Here is a 24,845-nt window from a genome sequence, read left to right as displayed (position 1 = left end):
GGGGATCAAATACTTATTTCTCTGTGCACAATGCAAATAAATATATATAATTTTGACAATGCGATTTTCTTTTTTTTTTTTTATATAATCTATCTCTCACTGGTAAAATTAACCTAGCCTAAAAATTCTAGACTGTTCATGACTTTGACAGTGGGCAAACTTACAAAATCAGCAAGGGATCAAATACTTATTTCCTTCACTGTATAGGTGATAGATATATACGATAAATAGATACAAGCTAGACAGATAGATGGACAGACAGATGGGTCAATAGATAGATAGATAGATGAGAAATAACACACAGACGCTGCTGGTATGCTGAAAATACTCCTCTGGAGGTTTATTGCCAAAATCAATTATAATAATATCATTCAAAAGGGGTGTAGGCTTGAGGTTAACCAATCAGAGGCAATGTGACAATATTTCTTATTCAGCCAATAGCAGACTAAGAATATTTCAAATTCATAATGCTAATTCTTCATTAAAATGCTGACAACAGGTAACACCTGGAGACAAGCATATAATGGACAGTTGTTAGTGGTTTTCTTCTCATGGGGGAATTTGTTGCGATAATGAGAAATAGTTGCACTTTATGTCTGGGCGTTCAGCCAACCTGCTACAATGGGGTATGAAAGACATATTATGAACACATAGAGATAACACATTTCTTTGAGACTCCTCTAGAATTATTTAGAGGAAAGGGCATTACAAAATGGAGAATACATATCTTAGTAATTCGGCATCCTGCTTGATAATTCATAATGTAATTTAATACAGAGAATATAAGCAAATAAACCATCCTTCACAGAACATATGAGAGATAGATAGATAGATAGTTAGATAGATAGATAGATAGATAGATAGATAGATAGATAGATAGATAGATAGATAGATAGATAGATAGACAGATATGAGATAGATAGATAGATAGATAGATAGATAGAACATATGTATAACTTGAAGCTCCATGACCCCAATGCAAATCTTTAACACGACCCCCTACCCACAATGTGCCATTTATATTATTATTTTGCAGACAGCCTTTAGATCCCCTCTGGCACCACGGTTAAGGGTGCAACAGCTATCTTTGCACCCCCTATAGCTTTGGCACTGTAGACAGAGAGATGATGTCACTGTATCAAGTGAATTACCTTTGGTGTCACTTCAGGTTCCGCCTTATCTGCAGTAATCTGTACTTTTGTAAAATAACTCACTGTATAATGTACTGCTACCATTGAGGATTAGGTAGATGTAAAGCTTTGCAGCGCAGTATGAAATTCTATTGACAGGTTTAGTCATCTGTTTTTTCCTTTTGAATAATTTGAATCCTTTTCATGCGATAAATGGAATCATTGGAGAAGATGAATGTTTACAGAAATCCGCCACATGAAAATCCGCTATCATTCTCCCAAATGATCCTGATTACAGCCCCTGTAATCAGCTTTGTCAGCGGATCCATACAGTATAAAAAAAATAAAAGAACACCAAAGCCCCCTACTGCTGCGTTATGGTGCACATGGTCGCATTGAAACGATTTTATGCTTGGTTAAAAGCAAACGTCACATAATGCCAACAAATGTTATAAACTCCCGGCAGCTTATTATATTCTTGGATGCAGACCCAGTGACAGATTTTACCACTACTCATGTCAGACTCTGCATTAGACTTAAAAAAAACAAAAAACAAAAAACAATTTCAAGCTCATAACTAATCCCATTCTAATAAAACTCTTCATGTACCGGCCTAGCAGATCAAATCCAAGTAAATAAAAAGGGGTCTAATGAGTCCGGGACAGAGCACGGTTGGGTGGATTAATTTAGCTCCATCTCCTTGTATTAGACATTGGCACCTGGTCCCTTAACAATTCAGCAGAATTTATATTTTTTCTATAATGAGGAGAATATTCTATATGTTTAAAATGTGAGAGCTGGTTTAAAGGGGGTTGTCTGATTTGGAAATCCCATTGTCAATTGCCTTATGAGGGCATTTTGAATTAATAGAGGGGGTCTTTTATTAGGACCTCCATTAATAAGCCAGTGCAAAGCAACTACAAGGACCGTCTCTGTCTCTGGAGGACCCAACATTTCCATACATTACATGGACAGCCCTATGATTTCTATGAATACCATGTAATGCTTAATTTCCCCTGTGTTGGTGCTGCAGGGATATTGAAAAATTCCAGCCAGGTTTCTTGATAGGTGATAGCTGATCGCTGGATATCTCAGCAGCAGGACACACTGTGATCAGCCTCTTTAGGGAGTCCTAATAACAATGTATTGTCTAGAGATGAGTGAACCGATTCGGCACAAATCAAATTCGGTCTGATTTTCCAACAAGTTTTGTATTCGCCAAAATCTGAAACTTTTGGGGTTTGCTACTAATCAAGCACCGGCCACCATTTTGCAGATTATAGAAAAAAGTGGAGTGCTGGAGATTAAAAAAAAAAATACCATAGTCACCATCTACCTTAGTCTTCTATAGCGACGCCTCCCTGCCGGCAGGTCAGAGGACATAGCTATCTTATGTGATCGCTGCAGCCAATCACAGGCTGCAGCGGTCACATGGGACAAAACTACGTCATGATCTAGCTGCCCCATGTGACCGCTGCAGCCTGTGATTGGCTGCAGCGGTCACATGGGACTGTTATGTCATGACGTAGTTTTCTCCCGTATGATCGCTGCAGCCTGTGATTGGTTCCAGCGATCACATGGGACAGCTACGTCATTTCACCTGCCAGCATAGAAGCGTCACAATAGAAGGTGGAGAGTATGTTTTTTTTTCTCCTGTTTATAGAATCGCAAGTGCACCGATTACCTTGTTTGACTCGATGGGATTCGTGTAATTTGTGGCAAATTTATTTGTTCAGAAGCGAATTTCAGTGCCGATTCGATAGAATTGGCCCCAAATCGAATTTCTGGAAATTTTGTTCATCACTAGTGTTGTCCAAAGCAAAGAACACCTTTAAGTGTATACATTATAGCAGCAGATCAGATTGTAAAATTTCTTCAATATTCAGGCCTCAACTATAAGGTCTCTACCATGTTGTCACTTCCTGTAGGGGCCATTGGTAGCGATAGGGGTATGCAAACTTTTACTGCCATTATTATTATTCCAAAGCATCAAATAAAAAATGAAGCAAATTTGCAAAGTGTTAATAATCTCCTTCCTTTTTGTGCATACAAGCTCCTATGCAGACCTATTTGTCTCCATAGTTACAGACTGCAAACAAACCCTGTGTAGTCTGATCCTTCAGTCATATATTACTCCATTACGTCTACCGCTTCTTATTAACAACCTATAGACAGTAGAAGAGGGGCAGATTGCAGAGTGTAGTACGCGACTGCATGATCAGACTTCCCACAAAGGTCTTCATAGGAGCTGCATACTCAAAACGGTAGAATATATTTAATGATGCATGTTTTCAGAGTTGCCTTATGTATTTTAAGACACAGAGAAAAAAAAAAGAATAGTTGCTAATGTATAAACATAAAGCATCAATGTGAAGTTTTTTTTTGCTATGGTCTAATACCCATCTTGTCCTTGGTTTCTTCACGCATACATCGCCTCAGTAAACAAACAAGGTTTCATGTCATTTAACTCTCCGGGCAGCTTGTTCAATGTCCTTCAGATCCTCAATTTCTGTTCTATAATATTGAAACATTGTGTTTCAGTTAATATCTTCTAGACTTTCGTCCATGCCGTCTTTGGCCTACTGGTTATCTACAGCCTGTAGATTATTTTATTACCTATATTGGGCCTCAAGAACATGGCCGTATTATGGCTCTGTACAAGCTTAGAGTTATATTGGGATAACTTGACGCTGCTGAGCCCCAATGCAAAATCTCTACCATGGCCCCACAACTACCAGGAGTGATTTATAATATTGGTATCTTCAAATATGGAAGAGAGGCCTTTGGGCCACCTCAGGCCCCAGGGTGTGGGAGCAGCTGCCACCTCTGCACCCTTTATAGCTACACCCCTATATAAACCCATAGTATGGCACCCATATAAGTCTATGGGCCCATACCCTATCTCTCTATGACTCTGATTTCATATTGAGGTATACTGAGGACTTTCTGTCTAATTTATAAGGAATCTGACCAAACATTGTGGCATGTTCAATAAAATGCAGACGACACATGGAGTGACAACCGCTGCATGCTATGCACCCATAGGGACTCCGTGTGCTGCCCTACAGGCTCCGTACAGAGTGCTCTGCTGTGTGCATGAGGCCTTGTTCAGATACTTTTTTCATGTTCTCTGCTTCAGGGCACTTAGTCCTTTTGTTTTGGAAGAGCATGGCCCATGTGTTCGATTTTTGCGCAAATCCGAAACTTTTGCCGTTTATCCTGCACAAATCGCTCAACATGAGGGCCACTATTTTACAGATCAGAAGACAAGGAGACAGAAAGAAAGGATAACATGACCTTGGGCGGCGGCCCGGCCTTCTTCCCACTAATGCCTTGCAGGCAGCCCTCCCTCTGGCATAGCCAATCATGAGAGGTATAAGTGTGAGTCACTGATGAGTCATAGCCACTATAAGCACTCTAACCAGGACCTGCTCCTTTGTGTCTATACAGAGAGGAGAGAGAGGACGTCAGACAGAGAGTGAGAGATAGTAAAACACAGATTACAGCTAGATAGTGGATTAGTGTCAGTGACTGTGCTTCATAGTGAGGAGAAGAGAATAGTTATATTCACAATAATTTGATAGAGAGTAAGGCAGGCACAGGGAGCCATTGCTGTGAGTGAGTGCTGCTACAGCTATACAGTTCTTACATTCAGTTCTAATTCACCAATCTTCATCACATCATTCAGAAATCTTCTTCAATACTATTAATCCTGGTGCCAATAGCATGCTGCTGCCTTCTGAAACAGACGTGACGAACATGATATCACTCATTGTTTTACATATATCTAATATTAGCACCAAAAATTGGCGTATTGTCCTGCGTCAAGCATTTATACTGTGTATACATCAGTCTGCGTCCAAGTAAGAATTTGTTTTTTCAATAAATTGATTTTAATTTAAATCCTAGTGCTGATACAGATGTCACAGACATGGCATCACTCATTGTTTTGCATAAATCTAAATGCTAATAATAGTGCCACCAAAAATTGGTTTATTATTCAGCATCAAGCAGTTATACAGCGCTGTTATACTTTAGTCTGTGTACAAGTGAACTTTCTTTTTAAATAAATACAGTAAAAAGCCATTGCTTCTTAATTTTCCGGGCACGTCACTGACACATGTAGCCATGGTGGTTGGGGTATATTACCTTCTTTTAACTGATACCACTGTGTGTGTATAAACACCGGCAGGCATCTGCCCACAAAAAGGAATAATTTTTAGACCATTTTAAATTTTAAAAAGCATTAAAAAATCTGACAGTGCACTGTGTTTTAAACAGTCTGTTTGTTACCAGCGGCTTCCATCCGTTTACCCATAGCCATATATGTTGCTGTCACTTTGACATTACTAATGCTATCTTGGCATTAACGAGCTTGAAAGGGGTTGGATACAGTTCTAGAAGACTTCAGGGTGTCATACACGACTTTTCAGGGCATTCGGGGCACTTTCGATTCATGACAAATTTATTCAGAACGAAACAAATCTGACGGCAGGTTCGACCACATCCGACCTGAAACAAATTTCAGGAAATGCGTTTATCTCTAGTTCTGACTTCTTGCATGAGAAAAGTTTTGCTTCAATTATTGGTAACCTTTCCCCACAACTTTGGTTAGGGTCGAAGGTACTCTGCACTTTGGTTTACCTTAAAGGGAACCTGTCACCAGCATTTCACCTATTAAACCAGCAATACCTAGTGGAAGTGGGTGAAAAAATATTTTTATGTAACCTCTAATTACAGTATCGTCTATGTAGGCTCTGTAGCTTTAGTATTCAGCATTTTAGTGTTCCCACACCGTATGCTAATGAGCATATAAGAGTCATATCTTCATTCTTTAAGCCTTTCCGAGTTAATCACAATCTCCTTACTTTTGATTGACAGCTCCTCGCCTCCCCCGCACCACACACAAAATTCCCATACTTGCGCATCAATGTCCAGATCTGGCGGATGCGCATAACGGGACTACATAGCGGCGCATGCACAGTAACTAGATTTGAGGCCCTCACAAAGCAAGGAAGGGTGTCGGACCTTGTTTGCAGGCCGATATTTACGGTCGGTGGAGAATTTTAGGTGAGGGGATGAACTTTTGACAACAGCGGCCAGCGAGGCGTGAGTAGGGTTCAATAGGTGAAATGCTGGTGACAGGTTTCCTTTAAGCTAGCCCAGGGTTTTTTTTCTCTGAATAACGTCAGCGAAATAAGAACCAATCAAATTATTGGAAGCAGTAAAGTCTATAGCATGTACCCAGATAGTCACGTAGCAGAGTCAAGCAGTTCAGAGTTCTAGTTGGCTGAATGTAGCAGAGCTGGGTGGTTGGTACATAAGTAGTGGTCATGAGAGTTGTCAGGTAATTTAGTATTCAGTGATGGTGATGAAGCAGAGCTGGGTGCGTGGTACGCCAGCAATTTTCAGGAGGGTTGTCAGGCAAGCCAGTGTTCAGTAACGGTGATATAGTAGATTTGCGGTGCAAAAAAAAAAAACAAGAGAGTAGTCAGCTACTGACCAGTGGTCATGAGCTCCGCCATGTGCTGCCTGACATCCCTGCCAGCCCCACCAAAAGACTCATTGCTGGCGCTGGACCACGGCCAGGTAAGTACATCACACCTGGTAGGGTCACACGTCAGCTCAACGTCACGCCCTATTTGAAGCCCAATAGTTATCTCCTGGCTTTTGAGCGCAGTGTACGCCGGGTTGAGGGGACCTCATAAAACAGCCATTGCTGACATTTATTACCTTTCAGCCGGTTTAATGGCTCACTATCTGTCATCGAGCTCGAGACATTTATTATCCAACTGTTTATTAGCTGCATCTGTTCTTAAAATCTGTTAGTACCGGAACAAGTAAAGATCAATCTAATGTATCACATGAGACCTTACAGTAATAAACCTGAACCACAGCACAAATAGATACATAAACATATACAGTAGATACATATAGCTACATATACATGCATACACATATAGATACATACATATTAGTCAACTTCTCTTCATTGATGGACACACGTGTGAAATTTAAATAATAGTCGCAATAGTAACTGAACGTAATGACTGCAAGGTAGAGCAAGTTTATAAGCTAGCATGTAAGAGGGTGACACTTTTTTAGGGGCTATGTAGTTGTGTAAATGCTCACACTGATTCCTGAAGAGCTAGTCCATATTGTCGTCATTGAAAGGATATGTAAAATTTTGCCATCATTTTTTTATTGTTCCATAACAAAAATGAATCAACTTTGCAAATAGTTTTATTTTAATATCTTCTACAATTTTGAGTATACAGATCCCATGCAGAGCAACAGTAAGTGTCTACGTGATTATAGACTACAAACAAATCCTGTGAAGATACTTCCAATGAAAGGAATGTTACTACACCGTGTTCCAAATTATTATGCACATTGGATTTAAGTGTAATAAACATTTAATTATTAGTTTTTCAATGAAACTCATGGATGGTATTGTGTCGTAGGGCTCTTTGGATCATTGAAATCAATCTCAGACACCTGTGATAATTAGTTTGCCAGGTGTGCCCAATCAAAGGAAAACTACTTAAGAAGGACGTTCCACATTATTAAGCAGGCCACAGGTTTCAAGCAATATGGGAAAGAAAAAGGATCTCTCTGCTGCCGAAAAGCGTGAAATATTGCAATACCTTGGACAAGGTATGAAAACATTGGATGTTTCAAGAAAACGTAAGCGTGATCATTGTACTGTGAAAAGATTTGTGGCTGATTCAGAGCACAGACGGGTTCGTTCAGATAAAGGCATAATGAGGAAGGTTTCTGCCAGACAAATTAATAGGATTAGGAGAGCAGCTGCTAAAATGCCATTGCAAAGCAGCAAACCGGTATTTGAAGCCGCTGGTGCCTCTGGAGTCCTGCGAACCTCAAGGTGTAGGATCCTCCAGAGGTTTGCAAGTGTGCATAAAGCTATTATTCGGCCACCCCTAAACAATGCTCACAAGCAGAAACGGTTGCAGTGGGCTCAGAAATACATGAAGACTAATTTTCAAACCGTGTTGTTTACTGATGAGTGCCGTGCAACCCTGGATGGTCCAGATGGATGGAGTAGTGGATTGTTGGTGAATGGCCACCATGTCCCAACAAGGCTGTGACGTCAGCAAGGAGGTGGCGGAGTCATGTTTTGGGCTGGAATCATGGGGAGAGAGCTGGTAGGCCCCTTTAGGGTCCCTGACGGTGTGAAAATGACCTCTGCAAAGTACGTAGAGTTTATGACTGACCACTTTCTTCCATGGTACAAAAAGAAGAACCGTGCCTTCCGTAGCAAAATTATCTTCATGCATGACAATGCACCATCTCATGCTGCAAAGAATACCTCTGTGTCATTGGCTGCTATGGGCATTAAAGGAGAGAAACTTATGGTGTGGCCCCCATGTTCCCCTGACCTCAACCCTATTGAGAACCTTTGGAGCATCCTCAAGCAAAATATCTATGAGGGTGGGAGGCAGTTCACATCAAAACAGAAGCTCTGGGAGGCTATTCTGACATCCTGCAAAGATATTTAAGCAGAAACTGTCCAAATACTCACAAATTCAAGGGATGCAAGAATTGTGAAGGTGATATCAAAGAAGTGGTCCTATGTTAACATGTAACTTGGCCTGCTAAGTTTTTTTTTTTATTGAAAGAGCTTTTGATTTCTGTAAATATGACCTCCTGGTGCTGCAAATTCAACAAATTACCATTTTAGTTCTCTTTACAACCTTTAAAATGTTTTGATCTCTGTTGTGCATAATAATTTGAAACAGTGCATTTTGAGTTTTTTACTTCTAAAAAAAAAATCTGTGATCATTAGGAGATTTGTTCAATAAAATTAGCATTACACTCCAACGGTTGATGGCTTGAAGATTATACTGACTGTCATTTGCATCGACTATTAAGGAAAATCAGTGAAAAATAACATTTGCATAATAATTTGGAATGCAGTGTCTATGAAAAATTCAAAATACAAAATAAAAAATTAGCACAAAATGCAACTATTTATTTAACAACACACGTCTCACAGGTTAGTAACTGGTTAGGTGCAGCCAACATAGTGTTTAAACACCTCCAAATTTTCTATAGTTATAAATATAGCAAACTCCAATATATCATGAAACAACCAATGAGAAAAAAAGAGTCCAATTGCTGTATATAATAGAAAAAAGTATAAATTTTATTCATTACAAAATTACAAGTGAAAATATATAAAAACATTTTCAGGTTCTAAAACTAGGTCTTTATCTGGACCACAAGATAACGTTATTGCCATGGATATGGTGTTATTATCAATAGTATGTAATACAGATATAAATAAGAACCCATCAGTCTTGTGCATACGAAAAGTAAAGCATTATAGGTATAATACCTCCCATACTTAACCATGGTACAGGTTACTCAAAATAACTGCTGGACACATTAGTATTCAACGTGACAAAAAGTGGAGAAAGAGTATACATCTAATGTCAGTCACAGATCAAGGGGGTATGACCTGAAATACAAGTCAAAAACCCACCTGGTCTGATAGATAGTAGCGAATATGTGCGTCCAATCTAGTGAGTGTGTAGCAGAATCCTATGACAATATGGCAAACCTTACCCATGAAGGTGAATGTAGTCAAATGGTCCACAAAGTAAGACAACGCGCGACACGCGTTTCGCTAGTACAGCTTCTTCAGGGATTGTGTCCAGCAGTTAGGAGGTAAGGTATAATTACTTTTCGTATGCACATGACTGATGGGTTCTTTTTTATAACTGTATTACATACTATTGATAATAACACCATATCCATGACAATAACGTTATCTCGTGGAGTGGTCCACATAAAGACCTAGTTTTAGATCCTCGAATTGTTTTTATATATTTTCTCTTGTAATATTGTAATGAATAAAATTTATACTTTTTTCTATTATAAACAGCAATTGGACTCTTTTTTCGCATTTGTTGTTTCATTTATTTAATCAGAAAGCGTTCCTAATTTGTTATGTCAGTTCCTGGTCCATGGAAATACCACATTTATTGTAATTCTGTGCTAGAAAAGTGCCAGCCTGGTACTGCAAGATTATCATAATGTTTTGATTATCCAATGTCAGATTAATGCCATATTTCATTATGTAGATATATAGACATGAGATGAGAAGGTGGCTGACTAGATCAATGGATGCATGGAAAGAAGGAAGGAAGGAAGGAAGGATAGAAGATGACTAGATAGAATAGATAGATAGAGAGAGATGATAGAAGATGACTACATAGATGATTGATCGATTGACACACAGATAGATAGATAGATAGATAGATAGATAGATAGATAGATAGATAGATAGATAGATAGATAGATAGATAGATAGATAGATAGATAGATATGAGATAGATAGATATGAGATAGATAGATATGAGATAGATAGATAGATAGATAGATAGATAGATAGATAGATAGATAGATAGATAGATAGATAGATAGATAGATAGATAGATATGTAAATTTATTTTGACACATTTATGAGCAGAGTTTTGTTCCCTGTGCCAAGGGAATCACAATGGGACTACCATCCCGGTTGCCTCAGTTCACAGACATCATTGTTTCAGATTTTCTGCTGCTACGTGACTTTATACACATTCTACCTCAGCTCAGTAAAGGATTTTTCTTTTCTTCTTTTTTTTATTATACTGACATTGTTTAGACGTTCTGTGTAGAGTCTTATTGTTCTCTATCCACCAGCGGTACAGTAGTTCTTTGAGTCATTGATAAGCTTAAGTGCTTTAAATCTGAATGGAACCACTATGTGTAAAATATAAATACAAAAAAAACATGAAACAAATAAATGTCATGTATGAATCGGCCTCTACATGTGAGGACAAAGCTAATAAATCAATGCTGTAGGATGTAAATGGTAAGACCTCTGAATTCTCAAGTAGCTATTCATTTAAGTGAAATCAATAGATTTCTCAGTGGTTGTGATTCATTTCTAGTTAATTTACTGTTTCCTCGGTTCAGGCAACGACTACAATATGTAATGTATTTAACTACTGAAAGTTCTAGAACAAGTGCATGATGTGACCTTAACGGAAAGAAGTTATCACTGTCCTTTATAAATAAGCCATAATTTCTACACGTTCTACGACAAACAAACAGTCCCTTTTTTTCATGGACTGCAAACGAGTGGAACTTATAAAAATTTGAATTTTTAAGGTGGAGCTTAAAATTTCCTAACATTTGGGACTCAATTCTTGGAAGGTAGTATGAATGATTTGGCCTATCTTCGCGTCCAGTTTTAATATATTTTTTTTTAAATCCCTTACAACAAAAGACTGCATGAAATTCCTTACTCTATCGATTCGTTCTGAATCCAGGACCATGATGCAATTTGAGAAATTCAAAAATGTCTTATACTTCGCAGTCCTTTAGGGCTAGGAGATTTCTCTTCTGTACTCATTCACCCCCTTATTGGGCAGAGACGTAACAATCCTATATAGCCAAAACAAACTAATAGCGGAGAAACAGGGTCAATTGTTTCTCAAGTGTTCATTTTGTACTATAGTTGTCATCTACAATTTTTTGGGACTGCCATCTTGTAGCCTGAACTACTGTAGCCTCAAATCATAGGAAGCATCAAGGAATATTGTTTTTCAAAGATAACACCCATTTTTTAAAGGGGTTGTCCTATATGGACAACCCCATTTCTAAATGCAGCCCACCAATTATCGGCTGATCACTGTGGGTCCACGTTCTATAATCTTCGCCCATGAGCTTATATCACTAAGGGAAGCTGCCTTTGTTTCTGTGCTTCTCCAATATCTGAAATATAGTATTCATGGTGCCATTGAAAAAGGACAGGACTGGGGTTCCTTGGGCCCACCCTGCAAAGTCCCCTCCAAATAGGGTTGTCTTCTGCTGGACCTTTGGGGCCCATTATGTTTTTGAGCATGGGCTCACTCGCAGATTATTTTGTATTCTGGTGGGCCAGTCTGGCCCTATATTAAAATAAAAGGCCAAACATGTCACACATGGTTGCGTCAAGTCTGCCAAGTGGTAGATGCTCTTTGAAGTGGCTTTCCTCAACCCTTTTAGTTTTAATGACCTTCTGCTGTTGCTTGTCCCCGACCACTAAGTTTCAAAGTAGGCGGAAGTACGGAAAAAGGCGAACTTGCTGAGCTGTGTTGTTTCCGTAACTCCCATAAAAGTGAATAAGAGTTACGGAAATAGCGTAGCACAGCGAGCTCACCTTTTTCCACACTTCTGGCCTCCTTGCAACTCAGTGGTCGGGAATCATCAACAGAGGAAGGAGGTAGGACGGGGGAAGAGAGGGGTCAGGAGGTCCTATTCTAGAGATAGGTGAGGAGCCCAGAGGTGAGACCTGCATCTATCAAACAAATGTTCGAGATGGGGATACTCCTTTAACTCTTTAATAACCTCTTTGTCCATGTGATGTGGTTAAAGAGGCTTTGTCACCAGTTTATAAGTGCCCTATCTTCTACCTAATCTGATAGCCGCTATAATGTAGATAACAATAGTGGTTTTTATTTTGAAAAACTATCATTTTTTGAGCAAGTTATGAACAATTTTAGATTATGCTAATTAGTTCTTAGTGACCAACTGGGCGTTTTTTTTTTTTACCAAATGGGCGTTGTAAAGCCCAATCAGCGTCATACACGTCTCTTAATTCCAGCCCAGCTTGTTTCACTGCAGAGCGTGATCACGAGAGATCATGCTGTGACGGGACATACTCCCACAGGTCCTTCACCGGAGCGATGGAAGAGTCAACAGACATCACCTCCAGCCATGCCAGGACGTTTATCCGAATCTGCAGTGGCTGCAGGCGATGTCTCGCGAGATCATGCTGTGCAGTGAAACAAGCTGGGCATGAACGGAGAGAAGTGTATGATGCTGATTGATCACTGATTGGTCAGCGTCATACACTTCTCTTTACAACGCCTACTTGGTAAAAAGTAAAAAAAAACGCCCAGTTGGTCATTAAGAAACGAATTAGCATAAATCTAAAATTGTTCATAACTTGCTCAAAAATTATCGTTTTCCAAAATAAAAAAAACACTGTTGTTATGTACATTACAGCGCCGATCAGATTAGGTAGGAAATAGGGCACTTATAATCTGGAGACAGAGCCTCTTTAAGTTTAATTACAAAATCTCACAAATAATGGAAAACATTCTTGACATGTAAAAAAAAAACATTCTCTAAAACCAGAATATTAAATTATTCAGAAGACAAATACATCACGTCGGCAGTAGCCGCCCGGCACATTACATGTAGTGATGTCATCTAACTCGCAGCATCATAGGTCACGTTCATAAAAAATGTAAAGTGTTTGTCATCTGCAGAAAAAATATTTGCATAAATCTGTCTATGGGGATTTAGCAGTCATTACACTTGTGTTATTCCGTGAGAATAAATAAAGCTTTTTCATTTTGTAAGCATGCATATTTAATTAACACAGAGTTGCATCCAGATTTGTGGCCGTTCTTCCATGCAGATGCAAATGCGTATTCTGAATTACCGTCCTACTGTGCAGAGGCAGATTATCTATATTTCCGAGCAGTGTGACTAAATTAACATTTTTTGAAATGGAAATCTCCTAAATTATTAAGAGTACGAGTTTGAGATCGTCTCGTACTATGCTCATTATCATTCCAAGGCCAAAGTCCTGGCTCAGAACTCCTTCATCTCCCACCCCCCAGATATTTATCCACTTTTTTTTTTTTTGTTGCAGTTGCTCATTATAAACTCCTATACCATGTCCGATGGGGTGTAAAGTCTCCAAAAGATAATTCGCCTGGCGTGTATCTTGAAAGGGTTCTCTACTTTGGACAGCACCTTCCCTTTTACCATATTATGGCATGTCAAGCTAATGTAACGGTGTACAATACATACATACAGTTATCGGTCCCTGAGAATTGAGGGGCCCTACTATGGCTGGCCCTATACCCTTAATCTATGGGCTGTGTGAATCTGCACAGGGGCTCTTAAGGTCCACAATCACAGCAATATTAAAAAGGTTGACCCGAGATTGAAGCTCATTAACTATCCACAGTGTAGGTGATAAGTGTCTGATTGGTGGTGATCCGACCGCAAGAACCCCCACCGCTCCGAAGATCCAGCGGTCTTATAGAATCAATCGGGGAATCGGGGAACACATGGACCCTGTTCTCGTGATCAGTGGGGGTGACAGCGGTCAGACCCTTACAGATCAGACACTTATCATGTATCCTGTGGATAGGTGATCAGTTTCAATCTTGGTGCAACCCTTTTAGGCTTCATTCACATCTGCTCCAGGGTCCCTTTCCGATGTTCCGTCTCAGCTTTTCATCGGAACTGGACCCTCACTGACACAAACGGAAACCAAAGGTTTCCGTTTCCATCACCATTGATTTCAACGGTGATGGATCCGGTACCAATGGTTTCCGTTTGTCTCCGTTGTGCAAGGGTTCCGCCGTTTTGATGGAATCAATAGCGTAGTCGACTTGAATAAAAACGACGGAATCCCTGCACAACTGAGACAAACGGAAACCATTGGGACCGGATCTGTCACCATTGAAATCAATGGTGATGGAAACGGAAACCAATGGTTTCTGTTTGTGTTGGTCAGGGCTCCTTTTCGACGGATAGCTCAGACGGAACATCAGAACAGAGTCCTAGTGCAGATGTGAACGAAACCTTAAAGGGGTTGTCTAATGGCAACAACATCATTCCGTATGCCTGAATAAGTCATATGTATGTCATAGAGTGGGGTCATATGTATGTCATAGAGTGGGGTCATATGTATGTCATAGAGTGGGGTCCCCCACTTGACAAGCAGAGGCTTGAGCTATAGCGGACTAAGTTCATCCATGTATTACAATAATTTACATGGTTGAATGTAATACTATATTTTCGCTGTAGTGGCTGCTGTAGGAAAAATAAGCAGCTATTGGCAACTTCCAAGACCCCAGCAAAATCATCTTTTTGCCGGGGTCTTTAAAGTTGGGAGTCAATAGACAATACTCGTTGTAATAGTCTTCCTCTCCAGTATGGCAGGATGTGATGTCATGAGAGGCACCATTATGATTTTTGCAATGAGTGATAGTGTGCCCAACTTGGGACCTCCACACTTTTGACTAGTGGTCGAGACCCATCAAGCTCAGTACACGGGGCCCAATGAAATCAATGCAATTGCAAGGAAAATAGGCATGTACACTATAAATCGCTCTTGATAAGAGCCAGTTAGGGGGCGAGGCTTTCAACAGTTTGACTCTGGAGGACCAGCTGATATGTGGGGGACCAGCAGTCTGAAAAGGTGGTGTAAAAATGTTGAGTCACTTTGTTAATACCCTCTTTTATTTATCTTCTATCGATTTCGAGGTAAATGTCATTTTTTTTCTCTATTCATACCCAAAGCAAAAGTTGACATTCTGCTGGTTACATCTTAAAATCTGTATGCAGTTTATCTGTACTCTGCAGAGAGTCATGTGACCTAAGTGCCATCAGAGCTCCCACAATGCACTGCTCCCAGTTAGCAGGAAATCAGCATAATTTTGAATTTTCTAATTTCTTATAAATAAAAAGCAGTGGACAACAGGATATGACATCACTTTCTAATCGGTGGGGGTCCCGGAATTCCTGAGATTGAAGGAGCTGCATTGCTGCTTTTCTCTGACTCTGCAGTGCTAAACCAGCGTGAGGCCCCTTCAATCTCAGGATCGGTGGGCATTCCAGCAGTCGAATACTCACCTATTAGAAAGTGATGATAGAGGTATAGCCAAGTTTATCTTGACTCTGATATCTTGCTGCAGCGTGATATCACACAACAAAAAACATTGAAAAGCCATTGAAAAAGTCCATTTAAAGTTTCTTGTCACTGTGTATTTAATGCGTTAAAAGTCAAGATAAAGATGGCTACATCGGTATATGCTAGCGTTATGCTATTATGTTACGCTATTACTTTCTGTGATTAGAATAACTCTTGGGTTGTTCATTGTTTGTACTCCCTGATAGCTCCTTCGATTAAAATAATGCAGTAGGTTTACCCGCAGTCCTATGTAAAACTTCAATGAGGGTTGTCTAGTAACAGTCTGAGAGATTCAAAAAATAGGAAAAGAATGGATCATATGAGGCGCTGCTACATTGCAAATGGACAAAGGAACACAGAGATTTGAAGTAACATGAACTTAAAACATACATCTATTTAATAGTAACAATAGTGACTACGCGTTTCGACGCCGAACGAGCGTCTTCCTCAGGCTTCCTCAAGCTCTGCTACATATGTCCATTGCTGCCTTTCCACATATAATACAGAGCACTGGAAGTGACTGATACAGTTTGTGTTCTACTAGTATTTGCGATTTTATTATGCAGAGTTTTTCTTCTTTTCCTGACATTTGATACTAATTTAAGAAATTGGACATTTTTCAATAAGTCAATTGGCAAATTGTTGGCAATCCTACCCTCGAATCACCCAAAATCAGTGGAATTAAATATTCGCTCATGTTTGACTCACAGATACGATGCCAACTTCTTCATTTGTAAAGTGATAAATTCAAAGTTTTCCTCAATAGATGAAAGTCAAAGGACTTTGTAGGAAGTAGGTGAAAATTAGACCGAAGGGCCGGGCCGGTAACTTGTTCTGATGCCAGAGCCTAAGAAGGCCATGGGGATTTGTCTAATAATGCTTTACCCTTTTCAAGCTAATAGTAGGGTAGATAGGTAACACACAATGGGGCAAAACCATTATTAGCTTTACGCCACTATCATAAAAAGGGTGCAACTTTTGCGACTTTTTTCGATTTTCGGCTGCTCTTGCCACATTAAAAAAAAGTGAGCAGGGCTAAACTAGAGGGGCTGGGCCACCGCAGCCTAACATATTTAATATAATTTACGCCAGAAATTGAATTGGATTGCCAAAGATGTGACAAAGTTATTAGGTGGCGTGCAGTGGACTGAAACGCCAGTCTTAGTAAGTCTGGACCCAAAGCATTGAACTGCTTCCCCTGCTTGCTGTAAAACTGGCTTGGAGGCTATCTTAAAACTGCCACTAGGGGGAGCTTCCTGCATACAGATCTCATATTGATTTTAATACTTCCTGTATAAATTCATACGCAGTTAGCTCCCCCTACTGGTGGCTGCAGACCGCCGGAATTATATTGTTTATCAAATCCGAAAAACAGAGCTGCCCTATAGAGATTGATTATGAAATTATCAGTACAAATATTTGAACCTAAAGAAACAATGGTGGAGATTAACTGTGTATTACATGTATGGGGCTCTAAGTAGGGAGTGGAGCCCTCTAAATGGCTTTATGATTTTTGTGTACGCCCCTGCTTACAGTCCATGTCAAACAAAGATAACACAGGATATGATGAGAAATAGTGCAAATGACAAACTCAGCTCAGCTACATTCAGAATTTTTATTTGCGTCTTATTGCTATTATAGATTCTTCTTTTAAGAGAAGAGACCCTGTATGTAAGATTCCCTAGTTTGTACAGCATTAGGACATCTGAGGTGAGGTAACTTTATAGAAGGACAGATAATTGATAAGTTTGAGATGCTTTAGTGCGTTCAAGGTGTGAAAGCAGGAGTGACATGATCTCCTGGTGTGAAGAGCCAGGAGAAGATAAAGTATCTCGTAGACATTACAGGGAATATTTCTGTGGCATAATTGCCAATGTTGTTGCTTTATTCTAGGTAAATGAATAATGAAAAATGTTTCTTTTTTGAAAGTGATTTGTATTAATTTATTTTATATTATTTTTTAAAACATTCATCCACCTTTGCACATCCTTTTAAGTTTCTATATATCTACATAAAAAGTTGAGTCACTTCATAAATACACGCCATTACTTGTATAATTAAAGCTTGTATTATACTTCAGGGCTGAATTCACAATTCAGCTGGTCGTCATTGGAAAGTGTCAACAAGCTTGTTGATAGACACCTCCCTAATGGCTTAGTTGAGCTCCTATAAATCAGGGAGGCATTTCCTACAAATGAGTACTGAACAGTGACTGGTGTAAAGACTTAAAGGGGTCATCCAGAATTTTTTTTAACTTTTTTTTATTAAGCCTTCTTACTTATTAAGAATAAAAGGACTTTGCAATTAAATGGTTTACAAAAAAATCCCCCTAGGGGGCATACTGACCTGAGTATCACTGCATGAAATATTGCAGCGGTGTTCAGGTCAATAATCCCCCCCCCCCATCTCCCACTCTCTGTGCAACGCATGAGACACCTGCACACTGCACAGAGGGGACACCTTTTCTGTGCAATGTAAGGGGTTCCTTACATTAGGGCAGGGGGGGGGCATGTATGGACATGAACGCTGCATGCAGTGTTTACATGCAGCGGCGCTCAAGTCAGCGGGCACCCTAAGAAAAGGAAGGGGGAGATTTAAAAAAATATATACTGTATATAAATGCAAAGTCCTCTTATTCTTTTTGAATGAGAGGGCTAAATAAATAAAACCTCACAGAACTCAAATCACGACATCAATCTTTGTGCAGACACTGAACCATCATGGGATGCATTCAGATTTTAGCTTTGAAGTTTGTACAATTATGAATGCAATGTACAGTAAGTCATATATAAAACAAATGTCTTCCTAGAGTACAGGTTTAATCTGCATCTACCATTTATTTTTCAGGGTATTAAGGTTAGCTGGCTGCCGCCCCCATCAGGAACGCAAAATGGATTTATTACCGGGTATAAAATCCGTCATAGAAAAACTACTCGAAGGGGAGAACTGGAGACTATTGAGCCAAATAATCTTTGGTACTTGTTCACAGGTGAGTTATCACAGATTATAATCCATACCTCTTCGACTCTGTTCACACTCGGTTTGAGCTTTCCGTCGGATGTATACTTAAGGAGGATTTTCTGACATATTTTCCCAATGTACGGCTCAGGCGTTTGTCCATAGGATGTTTTTACTGAATGCCTCTGTATTGAAAAGCAGTCTACTACGATATTCCATACAACCCAAATGTATCACGAGGCCTACCTCCCCGACGTATGAAAAATAGGATACTCTTTTGGCCTACAGTTAGTTGGCCAAATAACACTTGCCTAAGTAAAAATGCTTTACAGTGCCGCTATCACCACCATATACTGCAAGAAAAAGAGAGTGCTACACAATGTAAATACCACCATATACAGTAGTACGTAAATAATACCAATATACAGTCACCAAATAGCTTCATGTGTCATTTAATAACAGTATGTACAATTAATAATACGCTTTCTGGTGGTCACCAATGCCCCTGAGGCTTCCCCTTCATCAAAGATGACTGTTACGCCCTATACAATGGCACCATTTGCACACCCCTAAGGCCTGCCATGATAATGACATCAGAGCCATTTACACAGACCTTGTTTGTATTATGGACCCACAGGCACCCCATGTACCTCTATGTCTAATAGAAAATGCCTCTATAATACGACATATAGTGGCATGCTACAATTAGTTTTTTTTTATGGATTTCTTAAAAAAAACACGGGAAAAGAAAAGCAAGCACCCAGTGGTCTAGAATGAGATGAATTATAACATCTAGAGTCCTGTAAGATAAATTTGCTCAATAATACATCCCCTGTACCTACGTATTACTTGGCAGATTTACCATTACGGCATCATTATATAAAAAAATAAAAAAAAATAATTTCATTTTTTTCTGTAGAATTTTTTTACACATTCACTCTTACACAATTACTTATACTATTTTAAGGGATAGATTAAGCTTCCGCATATACTGGGAGCTTCATGTCAAAATTCATAATTCATTGTTTCGATATGGTTAGTAATAGAATTACGACCGGATTTAGGGGGTGTGCGACTGATGTAGTGACACTGGGTGCAACGCCTGTCACTATTTACGGGGAACAACAACTCTGATGGCCTGGGCACCCGGAGCTTGCACCCTTGATCCTATACTTGGTACCAAAATTCCTTAGTTGAGTGACAACAATAGAGATGAGCTAACCGATTAGTCTCAAATCGAATTCGGTCTGAATTTCCCTAAAGTTTCTAAATTAACTGAAATCCAAACTTTTGGGATTCGGAGCGCATAAATAGGCAAAATGGCAGCCGTCGGACACATTTTACAAATTATAGAAAAAAAGATGGTAGAAGAGGAAATTAATACCATACTCACCACCTTCCTTGGTCTCTCGTAGCATCCCTGGCGGCCTCCTGAGATGACGTTGTTTTGTCCCATGTGACCTGTGATTAGCTGCAGCGGTCACATGCGACAAAACTGCTTAATCCTAGGAGGCCAGGCAGGTGAGATTACTTAGTTTTGTCCCATGTGACCATTGCAGCCAATCACTGGCGTAGCTACCGAAGAGTGAGGGGCAGTGAGTGTGGTATTTTTTTTATTTTATGGATGTAATTACAAGTGCCCTGATTGTCCTGTTTTACTATCTAATGTCTTCTAGGACTGTATCCAGCTTGCATACCGTTCTAGAAGTCATCAGAGAGTCAGACATGGCAATCGGGGGACCTTGCGTTTTGGTGCAAATTTATCCAGACCGAATCAAATTTTTGATAGAATTGGCCTCGAAATGTAAAATTTGCTCATCTTTACTTAAAGCGTACCTCCCATTATAAAGACATTATTTAGAAAAACTATTATAGTGCAGGAGTGTGCACAATAAGAATTTTTCTAAACCACTTGAATTAGTGACTTTTCTTCTAACAGTATCACGGACTGTGTAAAGTCCGTGCTGCCGGCCGCTCATAGCTCAGCAGTAGGAGACAGAGCATCCATTGCTTTTCTAAATAATGTCTGTATGATTGGAGTTATGCTTTAACAATGTTATTTGCCTGCCTTACGGCACTGTTATTTGGTCACTGTATGATCATATTATTTGGGTACTACATGGTACACTATAAGGGTGGGAGTCAATGAAAGGCACTGTACAGGTCACCAACCAAACTAAGGTTCTGTTAACATCAGCTTTGTATGTCGAACATATCCATAGGACCCCATGCACCTGGTGTATGCCAAAAGAGTGTCGTTTTGGCATCTGCATACCTTTTGCTTTGCTGTATGAAAAATAGTATTTCTCCTGTATAAAGAAATGCAGTTCAAATTGGATGTATTTCTTTCTGTAGTATGGGGTTCTATCGGTGACATATGCCACTGGATGCCTATTCAGTGGCATAAGTCGTAGCCTTCTGTCGTAGGTGTACGTCGAAAAATCCTCCCAAAGCTTTCCCTCTATAGGAGGCTGAAACGTGATGCAAACAAAGCTCAACATTGCCCCGCAATAGAATCTATATCATTGTCTTTTCCCAGTGGGTTCTCAACTAGAATAGAAAAACAAAATGTTATCTTCTACGTAAAAGCAAATGGAATCCATCCCTTACGTTTCCTTAATTTTTCCTATCAAAGCTTCTTTTGCCTTCATTTATAAACCGAGATTAATTGTGATGAAATTAGCTGAGTGAAATAAACGATCCTCCCCTTACACAGCGCCCTCAGCTTCATGCCAGATATTTATCAGGATTGATCTACATATTAAGGCTCTATTATAGGAATTCAATGATAGGGCAGATCTGTCAGTCAAAAAGAGATGTATTGTTGAGGTCTGTAAATGAAAGGGAAGATTGAGGTAATTGAAAAGCTAGATATATTGATATAACCAGGACTCTTATTGCTTTTTCTAGCAGCTGACCTTATAACTCAAGAGCAAAAAAATATATAGCATCCAACCCTTTGCTACATATCCTGTATTACAAAAATACTAATTACGAAGCAAGGGCGGAGATGTTGAGAACCATATATAAACCTCAAATTAGTTCAGTCTTGGCGAGTACATGCTCTTCCCCCCTGTGAATAGGTGATAAATCATTCAAGATGCAATAAAACACCAGAAATGAGTTATCATGGTTCCTACATGGAGGTGCAATAGTATCATTGGCTCAACCAATATCATAAAAACTCATCTAAACATTAAATCCTAAACTAGCTATAAAATGTTACCTGCATCTCATAAGAAGTGGTTTCCAGGGATTTGCCTTACGAACTAAATGATTTAAAGGGGTTGTCTGAGTTTAGAAAAGCATGGCTGTCGATGGGCTATGTCTGGTATTGCAGCTGAGATTCATAGAAGTGAAGACAAGGGCATATGTGCCATATAGGCAGACCATGTGGCTGCTATGGGGCCATTGGAGAGTGGGAGCCCAGCTTTCGTTTTTTCATCCCATTTGCTATTGGGTGGTGAGAGCCTGTGTAGGACTTGCCTGCCCAGATGCACTGATAGAGGCAGGGGAATTGACCCAAGGTCCTTGTAAATAGTCCAAAGGATCTTGTAAATGGAAAACAAACACCAGGCCCTTCTCTCCTGGGTGGCAAACCGGGGCATCATAAAGGGGAGGACCACGTCAATGTTTGATTGAGGCCACCTGCCTGGAAGAAGGTCCACCATGTCTTTCTAATACTAGAAAGTCAGCTGAATTGGACAACTCTAGAGAAACCTTGGTGAAGAAGTGACTTCTTTATTTCATTAAATATATGACAAAATATAAGCTTTAGATATAATTACAAGTGACAGAAGACAAATTGTAGCAACCAATTATTGTTACATTTTAGTCAAACTAAACAATAAGATGAAAATGTTGACTGGTTCATTGACTATCTTCTCTTTGTTGATGTTAAACGCTAAGTACATCATAAGTAAATAAAAATCAGTCAACTTCCTCCATAATACTTAGCAACATGGATTCCAGTATTATTGATGTTAATTTCATCAATTGATGCTCTATAGAAGCCTTATTCTGCTCTTCTGGATCTTAAATATCTTCCTTAGAAGGTGGGTCCCAAAGTGTCTTAGAGAGTCCATTACCCTAGTTAATTGGTCAACATGTTGAGGGAACTGACCAAGGTTGACAGCCCCAAACCTATGAATTTTGACCTTGGAAGGGTGGAGATATACTCTACCTCTATAGTCTATAGTTGATATGTTTTTGACTGTCCTTGTTTTATCCTCAAAATGTGTAAAAATCTTAATAGGCATTGTAATTTATAATGCTTACGCATTTCGGGTACTTTCATAAAATAATGAAATAATGGCCAATCTTATACTTAGATGGAACATGGGGGAACATTTTAATTCTAAAATGTTTTAAAATATTACCTTTTTGCAAATTTTATTAAAAAGTGACAGTTTGATTGTTTTAGTGTCTCCGTTAAATGTTCTGCTTTCTAGAAGTGTATTTCTTGTCTAAGTAAGTATATATCTTTCCAGAATTATAAGACATGTGCCATAACAGGGTATTTTAAATTACACTTACATCTTTAAATATCTTGCATTAGTTTTTATCGTAAAGTATCTTGTAACTAAATTTTGAAGTGCTTATTTCAATGTGAATAATTTCTGTTTCATAAATTCTTTGGCATTAATGCAACATGCTAACTCTTGGACTCTTTGTGGAGATCCAGCTGGGGGGAAGTGTATGAACAATGCTTCCTGGGAAAAAGTATGCAAAATAGCTCTCCATTAGATGGAAGAAAATTGTCTGTATAGTGCCTCCTATAGATAATTATTCTGTAAGTCAATGATCAACCCTTTAACCCCTTAACACATTATCACATAACTGTACGTGATAAGGGTTAAGGGGAAGTATGGAGCGGGCTCACGGGCTGTGTTATACAGCCAACACCTCACTGCAACGGGCGGAATCAAAGTTCACTTTAATTCCACCCGTTTAACACCTTAAATGCCGTGGTCAATCGTGACCGTGGCATTTAAAGTGTTAGGATCAGGGGGGGGGGCGCCCCTTCAAACAAGCCATCGCGCCACCCTGCGGCATGATCAGCTGGTAACAACAGTTGTTATGGCATCCTGGGGCCTAACAAAGGCCCCCAGGTCCACCATCTTTGTCAGAATCACAATATACTGCCATACAATAGCATTGCAGTATGTCATGCAAGCGATCCAAGGATCACTGCTTCAAGTCCCCTAGGGGGACTAATAAAATAAAGTAATAAACAGTTAAATAAAGGGTTGTTTTATGTTCCAAAAAAAATATTAAAAAAAGCATAAAAATTGTAAAAAAAAACCTTTTCACATTTTCAATAAATCAATGTTAAAAAATAAATAAAAGTTAACATAACTGGTATTGCCGTGTCCGTAAAAGTCCGAACTATGACAATATAGTGTTGTTTAACCCACTTAGTGAATGCCGTAACCTTAGCTCTCCAAAAAAATTAAATAAAAAGTGACCAAATATTTGCATATACCCCAAAATGGTATCGGTGAAAACGACAGCTCGCCCTGCAAAATTTAAGCCCTCACATCGCTAAATTGATGGAAAAATGAAAAAGTTATGGCTCTCAGAATATGTTGGCACACAAGATTTTTTTAATTTAGCAAATAGTTTTCTTTTTTTAAAAGTGGTAAAACATAAAACAAAATATATAAAATATGGTATGTCCGTAATCATATCAACCTGCAGAATAAGGTGAATATGTAGTTTTTACCGCATGATGGATGCCGTAAAAAAAACAAACCCCCCAAAAAATTGTGTAATCACAGTTTTTTGCCCATTTCACCCCACAAATAAAAAAATTCAGCTTCCTACTACATTATGTGGTACAATAAATGATGTCATGAAAATTACAACTTGTTCCGCAAAAAACAAGCCCTCATATGGCTATATAGACAGGAAAAAAAAAAGTGAGATTTTGGAAGGTGGGGAGGAGAAAACAAAGTGAAAATCCGAAAAATGGCTGCAGAGGGAAG

General features: G+C 39.2%; 1 protein-coding gene across 3 annotated transcripts in view; it reads left to right on the top strand.

Moving 5' to 3' along the window:
* Window positions 1–24,845, top strand: part of DCC (DCC netrin 1 receptor) — a 735,384-nt gene that overhangs the window by 596,947 nt on the left and 113,592 nt on the right. For all 3 annotated transcript variants that reach the window (XM_075841459.1, XM_075841451.1, XM_075841442.1), the window contains exon 13: window positions 18,748–18,889. In XM_075841459.1, coding sequence (XP_075697574.1) covers window positions 18,748–18,889 — 142 coding nt within the window. The remainder of the gene's footprint in view (window positions 1–18,747; window positions 18,890–24,845) is intronic.

The sequence above is a fragment of the Rhinoderma darwinii genome, chromosome 1 (assembly GCF_050947455.1).
Source record: "Rhinoderma darwinii isolate aRhiDar2 chromosome 1, aRhiDar2.hap1, whole genome shotgun sequence".
In the NCBI taxonomy this organism is placed as follows: Eukaryota; Metazoa; Chordata; class Amphibia; order Anura; family Rhinodermatidae; genus Rhinoderma; species Rhinoderma darwinii.
Note: the sequence above shows the minus strand (reverse complement) of the source record. Positions and strands in the feature narration are given on the sequence as shown.